This window comes from Sciurus vulgaris (genome assembly GCF_902686455.1).
Source record: "Sciurus vulgaris genome assembly, chromosome: 10".
Classification (NCBI taxonomy): Eukaryota; Metazoa; Chordata; class Mammalia; order Rodentia; family Sciuridae; genus Sciurus; species Sciurus vulgaris.
In genome coordinates this window covers 129,456,951-129,470,256 of record NC_136470.1, presented here as the reverse complement: position 1 = coordinate 129,470,256, position 13,306 = coordinate 129,456,951, and the positions used below count along the sequence as shown (strand labels likewise).

General features: G+C 49.1%; 1 protein-coding gene across 1 annotated transcript; it reads right to left on the bottom strand.

The window, feature by feature from the left end:
• Positions 1 to 1,988: 1,988 nt before the first annotated feature.
• Positions 1,989 to 6,002, bottom strand: CHST2 (carbohydrate sulfotransferase 2). The gene is made up of 2 exons (XM_079101333.1): positions 5,863 to 6,002; positions 1,989 to 5,758 (listed from the first exon to the last, which is right to left on the bottom strand). Exon 2 carries the CDS (start codon positions 5,574 to 5,576, stop codon positions 3,984 to 3,986), a length of 1,593 nt encoding a protein of 530 aa, XP_078957459.1. The 5' UTR covers positions 5,577 to 5,758; positions 5,863 to 6,002; the 3' UTR covers positions 1,989 to 3,983.
• Positions 6,003 to 13,306: the final 7,304 nt, after the last annotated feature.

The following is a 13,306-nucleotide window of genomic DNA, read 5'->3' as shown; positions in this document are numbered from 1 at the left end:
AAGAAAGTTGGAGAAGGGTGGTGAAGTGACATCTCACCCTATTTACCATGTCTGCAGATGAGACATGCCTGTTTAATTTCCCTCCTTCTCCTCTGAAGTCATCTCTAGAGACTCAGATTCAAACATGATCTTTATTTCATTGCTCAGTGGCTAGGGAATATTAATAGAATAGCCTTACCCAAATTCACATTAATTTCAAAACCACCACCGTTATCCAGCCACAACTCTACTGCGTGCATAAAAGCCCTGCACGTGACTGGCAGGGGACACACGGGGATAGGAGGCCATGGGCTCATTCAGCATCCACAATAGAACGCACTTCCTGAAAGTAACCATTCCTCTGCTGGGCTAAAGCTCACACCATAGCCCTTCGGTCTGCACGTTCATAGCACAAAAACAGTATGTTATCACATGGCTTCAACAAAAATGAACGTTACAGCCCCGCCCCCTTCCAGGCACCTGGGCACATTCGTCCTGCAGGTATGTTCTGATCACTGCCCACGTGTTGTTTGTGCAATTGGGAAACCAATTATTAAAAAGCTAAGTCCTTATTTGAAAACTTTCACTTCTTCACATTCATAAATTCTGCCTTTTTGCTTCTAATTCATCGGTGGGAAATACTGATCTATGCACAGTCTCCCAGAACGTCTTAAAGATACTGCTTACTCCCTGCATCAAAAAAGGGCCCAATTCCTTCAGTAAACTTCACTATAGAGCCTGACCCTGTCCCCAAACAGGTAACACATTCTTCAACTCTTGCCCTCTGAGCATTTTCAAAAATTGATAGCTACCTAGTTCCTTCACTTCTTTAGTAAATATTTATCAAGCACTCACTGTGGGCAGGCACAGAAGGGTCCAGGTTTGCTCCAGCCCCTGCCTGCAAGGTCCCCATGGGTCAGTCTGAATAAGGCCTTTGAGTGGCTCTGAGCGTCCTGAAACTCAAGCACCCACACTGTGCCTCTGCCCTGTTCTAAACTCACACTTCTTGAATAAATGCACTGCCTGGGCTTTATTTTCTAAATAGAACTTTCCAATTAACACAGACATTCCAAAGTCAAAGGTGTAAGTGGAGTGTGTTATTAGCTGAGCAGGGCTTAAAATAAAACTCACTCTAATAACCTGCTCTGAAGAATGTGTCCTCCTGCTAATGGACATCTCGCCAGGTTGGGAAACGTGAAAGGATCTCTTTCACATGTGCAGTCTCCAAAACCGTCACAGGCTCTGTTACAATTTGTTGTGGCCCATGTCTGTTTGCACCAGGGGCTGACAGGAGCTTGTTAACACCAAAAAGGCTCCTCTCTTCAAAGCTGCAGAAGCTGAATGTCACTGATATGACTATCTCAGCTGTTAGGAGGAACAACACCCATCTCGCTTTCCTGGAAGGCAGCTAGGTGCAAATCTCCAGGAACAATTCACCTTTCAAATTATAGAGTCCAGGAGTGGCAGAGTGGAGAGAATACAGCTGCCACAAAACAAGGGAATTACAGGCACAAACCCTTTGCAAACAGAGCGAGGGGGAAGCTGTTGGTGTGAGCTTAGTATTCCATCTGAACAGAGGCCATGAATGTTCTGCAGACTGCTAAGACTCTGCATAGTATCTAATTTTTTAAAATACAAGATCCAAAAACATTATCATCCTACTTGAGTGCAATCCAAGTCATTGGATATCCTGGGAGAATGAATTCAACTGCTTAAAAATCCTTCGCTCAAGAACTAGGCATGAATTTCACTGTAGTTGTTAAGAGTTGATTCTAATGCCACATGAAATTTGTTTTTAAATGGTTATTTTATTCAGAGTGGTTGCTTTTTAATGATGCTATCTTAATTTCCCGCTAAACCCTTTTTCATCTACAGTCATCCAACATTAATATTTATTTTGTTCATTTAGCTTTAAAGTATTCTTAAATTAAAGCTCTTACAAATATTCTGCTGCTGCTGAAGATAATTCAGCATACACACTACCACAAAAAAAATCATGAACAATATGATCAATGTGCTACAGCTGTAATATAACTTAATAAACACAATATTAGAAACTACTTTAGTAAATTTAAAAATAACCATTCTAGAATATGTTATAAAATCTACTGCCATATGTACCTTTTATAAAAAAAAAAACCTATGCATTTTTTTATCTTGGAATTTTTGCCCATATAGTTAGATCTCACATTATAATGATAATTATACTTGAGAATCACCTTGTGTTGAAGTATTTTTAATGTATGTATTATTTTTGTTTGTCTTTTCCCTAAAATAAAATTTTCAGGATTTAACCTATACATATCAGCTTTCGGAAATCTCATAATAAATTATAGTAAAATGAAACCATGATGATATTGAACTTGTACCGTATTTAATGTAATAAACAACCACACTGTCATCTTGTTCCTATTTGGGTTTCATAAATTCTTATCCTAATATAACATTCTGCAGAATGCTTCAGTACAATGTGGGTTCAGGACATAGCAATATCATATTCACTGCAGGAAAATTCAATGGTTTTCTCCCTGGGAAAGTACCAAATCTCAAAATCCTACACACTAATCCATTTTTATTTCCTCTTTCCCATAATTCATTTTCAAATCTAAAAGAAGCTCTTGGCTGAAGCCTTACACCGTCTGCAGCTTGTGTTTTCTTTGCAAATTTCCTTTTAGGAAACATGATAAAGAAAGCAACATATCCCACAGGCATCCCAAGTAAACCATTACAAATTCATGTTCTTTTTCACTAATTTGGATAGAAAGCGAGGAAGAAGAGGAAAAGCCCGTAAGTGACCTTACTCCTAAAAGGGAAGATAAAACTTCTCTGCTTTTGTATCAGAGGCAGAAAAACACTCCAGACAGATACTTCTGTCACTTTGCTAACGGAAGAAGCTGCTACCATCACCAACAGTATGTTCACATTCATTTTTGAGGCTTGTGTTCTAATCTCCAGAACTTTCTAAAATTACACACTTTTTAACAATCCTTTTCCCGGAGCCAAACTCAGGACAAAAACATTAGTCTCAGCTTCCAGGTTCCCTGTCTTAACTCAATACAGTAGGAATCAAAAGCAAATGTATTCGCATCCTCAGGGGCTCACTTCTTCCTTTCTGTACTTGGAGCTCAACAGGAGAGTAGCTGTGCATTTCCTTCCACTGACCGGCTTGGTTTTGCCTGTAGAATCTGAAGATTTGTTCCATTCCTGAACACCTGGCAGGCTGTGATTTACATGTGAGAAAACAATTCCCCGGTTATTATCAAAGAGCCAGAAGTTTCTCCCTGGTTAGCTGTCCTTCAGGAGAGGGCTAGAAACAAGGGGAGGGGGAGGGGAGGCAGATTCTACCTGAAGCTATGTGGGACCAGTAACACAGGTAAATCCCAAGCATTGGAGGCAAATATTTAAAAAAAAAAAAAAAAAGAATATTATTTATTATCTTCTTTATTAATACTCACATGTAACCTTTGCTTTTTACACAAAAGTCTACTTTAGAGGAACGCCTCCTAAGTTCACCATGCCCATTGGGGCTTTTTGTCCCTGGACCACTTCCCCTTTGTCCACCCCACCCCCCACCCACGTCCAGATTACTCTTACAAGTTCACAGATACCACGAAAACTTTGTAAACAAGATTTGGGTTACTGGAACTAGATTTCATCAACATTCCACTTCAAAATGGAAGGCAGGTGGGAGAGAGGGTGAGAAACAGGAGAAAGGGGAGAGGGAAAGAGGCAGGGGACAGGAGAAGAGGGACGACAGGTCAGAACTTTCAAGTCTTACCTTTTCTGAGGTGTGTGTGTGTGTGTGTGTGTGTGTGTGTGTGTGTGTGTGTGTGTGTGTCTGTTCCTTGAAATTAACTGACTCAAAACATTGACAGCTAGTGCCTGCATGGTTATTTATATTATATATCTCTAGTAGAATATGTGGGCTACCTCGGTTTGGGTCTGGGCTGTTTGTTTAAACACATCACAGTTATCTTCGTGGGTGTCTCCTGGGAAACCCTCTCTCAGAGCCGGGGCTTCCGAAGCAGGGTCTTACTGAGGTCTTTGACCTCCTCGGGGCTGTTGACCCGCTCATAACCCAACACGGCCATGGGCTGGTAGCAAAACTCCTCCACCTGTTTGATCTGCTGGAAGGTGAGTGCGGTCCGCCAGGCGTTGGCGGCCTGCGTGGCATTGCGTGCGGACACCACGAATGGCTTGGAGGAGGATCCCGAGCCACTGGTCATGTTCAGGGCAAACTGCTCCATTTCTGGACTCACCAGCAGTCCTACAAAGTCGTACACCCTCCGTAGCGTCTTAATGGGGTCTCCCACCAGGTCCTCGTACCGCACCACCAGGTAGTGGCCCTGCAGCCAGTCGGGAGGCTGCAGGGCTGTCTGCAGCGTCTTGGCCATGCTGTTGCAGATGACCTCCATAGCGCCCAGCGCATGGTAGTCTGCGGGGCCGCCCATACCCTCCTTCTTGGCGCCCAGTTTGTGGCCGGCGGCCTCCAGGAAGGGCATTCGGTGGGCTCGCGGGTCCCGGCTGCGCACCACTTGTAGACTCTCACGGATGAGGCCGTGGCGCGAGCGGATGCGTGAGCTGGCGACCGCACGGGGATCACGCACCAGGTGGATGACCTTGAGGTCCAGGGCCGGGTCTCGAAGCAAAGGCGCCAAAACTGCCACGTCGAAGACGCGCACGCCCTTGATGACCAGCGTGCGGTACTTGCGGCACTCCTCCTCAAAGCGTGCCAGGCGCTGAGGGGGACACTTCTTGCACACCCGGTCGTCCACCAGTCCTACGACCTCCTTACGGTAGGCGGGGCAGAGTGGCGACGAGCACACCACTTTGTTGGTGGCTGCCCCGAAGATGCCCAGAGTAGTAAGGTTGCGCCCCCCACTGCCCGCGGGGCTATACAACTGGAAAACGGAGAGATCGCAGCGATAGAGAGCGCTCAGCATGTCCCGCGCTGCCCCCTGCAGGGAAACGGCGTCCCCCGGGTACAGTTTTTGCCACACGTGCCACACTGGCTCGTAGAGGAAGAACACCTCGGGGTTCTGGTTGAAGAGCTCGCCGAAGAAGGACGAGCCCGAGCGCCACGTGGTGAACACGTACACCAGCTGCCGCTTGACCGCGCCGTCCCTGGTGCCCCGAGTGCCATTGCCTGGAGGGGCCGCGGCCCCCACCACCCCCGCGGCGGCTGCGGGAGCTGCCCCGACGGCGGCAGCGGGAGGGCGGTACGGAGTGCGGGGGTCCAAGCGGGTGTGAGAGCGGGGTGGCACCGCAGGAGGCGGCCCCGGGCGCCCCCAGCTGCCCCCAGCTGCCCCGGCCGCGGCACCCAGCGGCCCGTCGGGGTTGCACTGCTGCAGCGGCTCCTTGTGCCATTTGTAGTCCAGGAGGTTGAGCATGGTAAGCACCAGCAGCAGTGCATAGCCCGCGCACAGCACCAGCGCCTTCCTGCGGAACACCTTCATTCCGAGCGGGGACGCGGGCCAGCGGCGTCCTGGGCGCCGGGGCCACGGCGGGAGCAGGGCGCGTGGCGCGGCGGCAGGCACAGCCGGGAGCAGCCGGGGCAGTGCGCCCGGGGGCAGAGCTCGCGGCGAGCTGCGGCTCATCACAGGCACAGCTCCGGCCGGCAAAGCGGCGGAGGCGGCCCTGCAGCCCGAGAAGGGGACGCAGCGGGCCAGCTGCGGGCGCCGGGTCTGGGGCCGCGGCTCCGAGGCGGGCGCGGCGGCAGTGGCGGCTGGTCCCTGGCGCCCAAGGCTGGCTCTCCCATGGCAGCGGCTCCGAGAAGGACCTGTGAGGGGAAGTGGAGTGAGTGGGTGAGCCCCAATTTCCCTCCCAGCTACCTCCTCCGCCTAAGTAACGCCCACCCACAAGTCTGCCGGCTCCCCTGCTCACCTGGAGCCGCGGGCGCGCCCCAGAGCGGCCCCGGATCACCCACCGGAGGACTGTCCGGCTGTCACTCCTTCCTCGATTTCTCTCCTGCTCTTTTCGGCCGGGGGTCCCCGCGCCTTCGAGGGAGCCGCGGGACTCTGCAGCCCGAACCCTGGGCAGAGTTTCCCGGCAGCGGGCGCCCTGCAGCTCGGGAAGGGAAACTTTCACAGGGCCCGGAGCCTTGCTGCGCGCTCCGTGGAACCCGGCGCGTCCCGGCTCCAGCGACGTCTCCTCCTCTCTCTCTCGGGACCTCAGCTTCCTTCCTCGCTCTGGGGGGCGAAGCGGGCTAGAGGCGACGGTAGGGGTGGCTTATACGCGACCCAGCTCCAAGCAAAGCGGCTCTCGCTCTCTCGCTCTCGGCTTCTGCACAGCGAATCTTCCCATCTCTCTAGCTGCGGCGGATGGGGTGCAGCGCGACCCCGCAGCGGCGGCGACTGCTTCTTCCATCACCGGGAGGATGCCCGGGCGGGCAGCGCAGGCAAGCCCCGCCGCTCCGTAGCTTCGGATTGGCCCGGAAGGACCCTGCATGCACAGCTCTCAGCAAAGGAGCCCGGGTCCGCAGCGCTCTCCTGCCTGCCCCGCCCCCGGCACGAGCCGCGGCTGGCCAACGAGGTATCCAGGCAGAGAAAGCCCCCGCTGTCGCCGCCGCGCGAAAGCGGCGCCTGGGAGGATGCTGCTACCCGACTCCCCCTACGCCGAGCGCCTGCAACGCGCTCGGGCCAGCCTCTGCGCGGCTTCTGCCAGGCGGCGCGGGTTGGTGCGCGCCGCCGTCTGTCGCCGCGGCTCCTCCCCTTCGCCGCGCTGCCCTCCTCCTCCGCCTCCCACGCCCGCCCTCTTCACAGCGCCTGACTCCCGCCACCGCCTCCTTGGGGGCTGGAGATGCGACCCGCTTTACATCCGCGCCGCTTGGGCCGCCATCCGCGGGTGGAAAGACGTAGTTCTCTGTGCGCAAAGCGCCTGGGCGCGGGCGCGTGATTCGCAGCGCTCTGGGGCTGGGAGCTGCCAGAGACTTGGATTCTGCGTGGCTGAGGACTCGACCCGGTGTTAGACTCTCGGAAAGAGTTGGTGATAAAGTTTGGGCAGAGATCCCCGGCGGCGGTACGCCGGCTCCGCTCTTCCCTCTGGGCAGACACCGGCAGCCTCTCGCGTAGCCCGATACGCACCCGCGCTCGGGAGCGCTCGGAGAACTAGGAGCGGCATTCTCCGGCTTCCCACACCCTGCGGGTCCTTTCCAGCTGTTCTGCGGTTTCTCCCACAAGGAAGAAGTAATAAATCTTTTTGACCCCAGGGTCAAAGAAGACTTAAGTTTTAGGTGCTGGTGGGGTGCTTTCTCCCCGGCTCACTGGACAGTACAGACAGGGGGCAGCTTCGTTTTTATGACCCTCCCAGCAGATGCTCTGGCTCTTTCCGCTTGAGACTCTTGTGTCCACTGTGATTGACGTCCTCTTGAATTGGGGTGATGGGGGAAGGGGCGAGTCTTTGTTCTAATTTACTGTTTAAAAAAAAAAAAAAAAAAAAAAAAAAAAAAAAAAAAACTTGTCCCGATTCTTGGCTTTAGAAATGAGATCAAAGAACTTTACTCCAAAGAAACACAGATGTTGGAACTTGAAAGTCATTGTTTAGTTAGTTTAGATTGGTTTAAGCCCTTTTTAAGGTCATGAGGAAAAGCTCCTCTCCCTCGTCCCTCCTGTCTATGTATGTCTGTCTGACACTCCTTCCCCGTCACAGCTTCAACTTCATCTGTTAAATGGGGCAACTCCAATATCCTCAGCGGTGGTGATTGGACAATTAGATCCCAGTACAGGCCTAGAAGGGCCCAAGGTGAATCCCTCTGGGTCCTGAAGGTCAGCAACCTCGGGTAAACAGGCGTCGTATGGAATTCTTACAAGTTCGACAAAGTTACTACAAATTCTTAATAGGTTTTGTAGCCACCTCTTTCAGCAGAGGACCCTTCTAAATTTAAAATGTTGCGGTTGGTGCAATTTTTCTTCAGGGCTTCTTGCAGAATCTTCTGGTACAGGAACTCTTGGAAAGCTACTTCACTCGCTTTCCGTGGGTTTGCAACTCACTTTTTAAGGGTTTCATTTCAGGGTTGAAAAAGATTTCAAAAAATTTGATTTAGTGCTATTTTCCAGAAACATCCATAATGTCATGAATAGAGTTAAGCTCATTTTCCCCCCTCAGTCCTGATAAGGGGTACAGATGAGGTGTTTATTACAGATGAGGAGATTTTACCAAAGTGGAGCTGGGAGGAGGTGGAATTCAAATTTTACATGTAGATTTGGCGAGTAGCATGGCATTACCTTTGGGGATTAGTGAGGACAGTAGAAGTTTTATCCCTTTTCACAGATGAAGCTGGTAGACTTTAGTTAATAGTTTCCCATCTTTCTTTTATCAGGAACCCCTACCTCCCTTCCAGTGCTGCCTCAAATGTTCCTGCCCTTTCTTCCCTCCTCTTTCCCCACAAAAACTAATGTTATGTCCTCACATGTAAAGCCTGATGAAAGAGAAAGGGATTTGGAAAGAAAGAACAATTCAATCTTAATATCCAGCATGACTTTAAGAAAAATAATTTCTAATATTTTTCGTTTAAATATCCAGGTTTGTGCATACCCAGAAAGCACTGACTTGCAGTTATTTGATGTAAGGACCCTTTTTAAAACAGTTGTTTGCATAGAAACAATTTTGTTGCAATTTTGCAACACTTTACTGGAGCTGGCAAAATAGTAAATCCATTTGCCAGACGCCCCCACAGCTGGTGCTCAGCTGGTATAAATTTACACGTTCTGGCATCTCCGCCTTCTCTTACTTGCAAATATTTTACCGTTTTGCATGATATCGTGATTAATTGTGAACTTTGTGACACCTAATGGCATACAAAAACTTGATTATATCTTCCTACATTTGTTTTGAAATTTCCATCATTTTAATCTACTTATCTTTTTAGCATAGTAATGACCCAGACCTATAATAAGTCACATAGTAATGTCATTCACAGAAGATCAAGTCACCCCTCTGAGCTTCCCTTAATTCAGCTCAGTGTTTCATTCCTTCTTTTCCAGGATGCACATTCAGTCTCTGCTGCCCGTTGCATGGGAAGGAGATGGCTGTTGGAAACTTGCTATGGTTTTTACCAAATCTTGGGAACCCTAACATTCTGGGGTGCCTTAGGCCCACTACCCAGCCTGAGGAAAATGGCAGAGAGAACTTCAAGGGCCTTCTTTCAGAGTCTGAGGGAATATTATGGTTTAGATGTGGGGTGTCCCCCAAAGCTCATGTGAGAGACAATGCTAGAAAGTTCAGAGGTGAAATTATTGGGTTATGAGAGTCTAAACCTAATGAATGCATTAGTCCACTTGAATGGATTAACTGGGTGATAACTATAGGCAGGCAGGGTATGACATGCCTCTGGGGTATATTTTGTCCCTGGTGAGCCCAGCTTAGTTTCTCTCTGCTTCCTGGTGATGTCCTGAGCTGCAATCCTGCACACTCTTCCACCGTGATGTTCTTCCTCACCTCAGGTCCCAAAGAATGGACAGCCATCTATGGACTGAGACCTCTGAAACTGTGAGCCCCGAATAAACTTTTCCTCCTTTAAAATTGTTCTTGTCAGGCCTTTTGGTCACAGCAGCAAAAGAACCTGACTAAAACAGGGAGGGAGATGTAAGACCAGGTTACCTGGACCGTTCATATCCAGGCCTGCCTGTGTCACTGTGGTCTGAAGAGTTGCCTTTAGGAAATGTTTGTCCCTGGGAACCAAGAGAGAGTCATCCATCCATTTGTATTTTCAACAGATTTTCAAAGGAATTGGAGTGCACAGAATTGGATTTCAAATCCTTGATTTAAGACGTGCTGTCTTCTTTAGTCCAAGGGTGACTCTCTTTTATTTTATACGTTTTACTGTAATAAATATGTATGAACCCATTACACAGCCCAGGAACCTCCAAAGGTCACCACTTTATTTAATTTAGCTTAGAAACTTAGATGAAATGGTCAAATTGCAAGGGGAATTTTAACAAATACTTGCCTTAATAATCTCAAAAAAAAGAATGGCCCAAACAGCCCTGGGATTACTAAGGAACTGAAACAGTCATTTAAAATCTTCCCCTATGAAAAACAACAGACTCAGAAGGATTTAGAGAAGGATTCTACCAAACTTCCAGCTCTGGATAGTTTCTTAAACAAACTCTTCCACGGAATAGAAAAGGAGGTAGTACTTCTCCAGCTCCTCCTGAGAGGATGTTGACTAGAAGGGAATTTCAGAGAGGAAATCAGTACAAGTCACTTATCTATATAAATATAAATATCTTAGAATATCATCAGAATAAATCTAATCAAGTATGGGTGGAGTTGGGATAGGAGATGATACACTACCACCAAGTTGAGTTTGTTCCTGGGATGTAAGGGAGACAATTAATACTCATTAGGCACCTATACAGTGCCAGGTGCTGGTCTAGCTCTGTAGGATCCAGGTGTAAGGGAGAGACCTGGTCCCCATCCTCATGGAATTTATACTCTCAAGTAGGAGATATGTGGTCCACGTGCATTTACACAAATAAGATTATTTTAGAGATTTGTAAGTGCTGTGGAGGAAATAAAATAGGTCAGTGTGACAGAGAGTGACTAGAGGAAGCTGTTTTAAATTGGGGAGATGATCTTTGCAAAAGGGAGGTGACCCTTGCGAAGAATGGTGAGGCAGCCAGGTAAAAACTGAGGTGTGAGAATTACCTGTAGGTGAGGCAACAAAGCAGAGACCCTGAGCAGGAAGGAGGTTGGCATGTTTAAAGGCAGCAGGTGTCCAGGTGGTGACCCATGAAGGGGCATACCTGGCTTGCAATAGCCCGGTGGGGTTGTGTACTTCATGTTAGACTTTAAAACACAATTTGTTAAGAAGCACCAAAAAAAAAACTGTTCTAGGAGAAGTACATTCAGGTTCAAACCCATAACTCATTTCCGAATGAGCCGCTCTGGGATGCCCTGGTTTGGCCACCACTTTCTCCTCCGCAGAACCCACCTGGATTTGCTCGAGCTTCCTGATCCTTACCTTTTCGACCTAACCCAGCTGCCTTCTTCCTGGGTCTCTTCCCAGCCTTGGGGGTTGGCAGTAAAGCCTTGGGGTTCCCTCCTGCACGATGTTCTTTTCCGAGACACCACAGGACAGGGGTGAGCTGACGGAGGAGGTGAGTTGCCTGCCACAGCGAGAGCCACCACCTCCTCTGGTCCATCACTCTGCAGCCTGAGGTGCACATCCTCCGGGGATCTGCCTGCCACACATTCATGTTGGAAACACCCCCTCCCTCCCATTGTCACTTTGGTGGGACGTTCTGCCAATTCCATCCTCGGCTCTCCTTCCAAGGCACAGGTCTCTTACCCACACTCAGCCAGTTAGACGTTCTCTCCAGAGATGCTTCAGTCATTGGCTCACTCACTCATCCGTGTGCACGGCACCCCTGTCACGTGTGGAGCAATCTAAATCTTCAGCAGAGACGAAAAGATGGGACATGGTGAGACACGGTTTCCTTGCCCTCTTGTCCCAACAGTGGAGCTCCAGAGAGATGGCCCATTGTCCTCTCAGAGGGACCCTACCTCTTCTCAGCCTGTGAACTGTGTGTTTTTTCTTTAGATTCTGTGAGCTACCCCAAATGCTTCCACAAAGCCCTTCCTTCTCCCCATCAAGTTTTCCAGAGTCTGTTCTGTTGCTTCCTAACTGACAGTGGCTTCCTGACTCACTGCACATTCGGCTCCTTCATGCTCTTGTCTCTGTGTCTTGCTTTCTATGTGTCTGTACAGCAGTGCTTTTTCTCGGAGTCTGCACCCTAGATTCTGGCATCTAGCCAGCCCGGCATCCTAAGGAACTCCAACCCGGTCCCACCCCAGTGGCGATGGTCTCACCATGACAGATTCCCCAAACTTGTTTTTTGCCCATGCTGTTGAGCTGCTCACTGGTGACCCCCGATAGCCAGGTCTACCTCACACTGGCCAGCACAGCTTTCTTGTGGGATTTACTGCTGGAAGCCATAGTATGTCATTACTGTCTGTCCTCTGTCCCAGGGACTTACAGGGCTCTTTGTTATTTTTTAATTATTGCACCCTATTAAAAAAAAAAAAGAGAGTAGGGACATAAGATGGCCCACAAAGATAAAAACGAGAAAATTGATCAAAAGGAAAATAACATGAAACCACGAATATGGTCCAAGTACCAATTTATTCCATGAGATCCTGGGCAGTGGCTAGCGGTGAAACAAAGAGCTCGGCTCTGAGTTTCCTAGTAGCTACGAGAAAGAAGGAAAGCCGCCTGGGAGACTGACAGCTTTGCCTGACATAAAGACCCAAGAAAAACTTCCCCTCCAACAACAATGTGAGCTTCCATCGCGGGACCTCTGCTCACTGCTTAGTTCCCATGAAAGGCAGTATCAGTGTCTGGCGTGTAAGTGTTCGTAAGTATTGACCGACTTACGGCAGGTCCTTATATAAAGAATTCCGCAGTTAGAAAGTAGACTATGTCCTTAAGTATGACTCTACATTAAAAATAATTATAGAGTCGGGAAGAAAGGTGCTGGCTCTTATGAACCAAATCGATGCAGGCTAATGGCATAATGTCAATGTTTAGCTCACTCAAGGCGATTTCATGTGGGCCGCATGCACCCCCTTGCTGGTCTGGCCTCCTGGCTCACATCAGCATATTTTGCAAAGCTGTTTATCACATCAAGGTGGGTAGGGATGACTAACTTCTAGGAAAAGGCTTTTTGGAGCAACCACTGCCTGGAAACAAGAGCCTCAGCTCTGTCACCTGCCCCCACAGCTCCACGTGCCAAACATCTCCAACAGCAGCACAAGCTGTCTTCCATTAGCCTCAGCTGAAAAGTGGCCTTGAAGCATTTTCAAAAACATTTCAAGTCCTCCAGGGATTTTCCCCTCAGTTCCTCATCATTCACGAGTCGTGCACCCACCAAATTGATGGGGGGTGGAGATGTTGGGATTGAGCAGTGTCCCTTGCTCTGACCACTGCCCCTCACTGCCATCCAGAGCCTCAGTTGGCAGGAATTCCTTCTTCGAGCCAGTCTGTTCTCCCCACAGGGACCTGCCACTGGTGGCTGGTGCTTGTAGGCCAGGTCTCCCAGTACGCCCCTCTCCCACCTAGTGCAACCACTCAGGAGAAGTGACCCTCACTACTGGATTCTGAGACACAGTGTTTGAAAGCCAAGAGCAGCTTTGACACTAAGGGTTTTGTCCATGAGCAGGAATGTTTTAAAAATAAATAACCAGTCACCAAAATCAACCATCACAGGAAGCAGAGATAATGTCATATTAGTTGAAACTCCATGAAACATCCATTTGGCTGTACAGTAATAGAATTCTGTTTAAAACAAATAAAGGGACATCTACAGTAATGCCCCCATGCCTTCAA

Excerpts from the sequence above, each read along its gene's own strand:
- CHST2 (XM_079101333.1), bottom strand. The coding sequence starts at position 5,576 with ATGAGCCGCAGCTCGCCGCGAGCTCTGCCCCCGGGCGCACTGCCCCGG.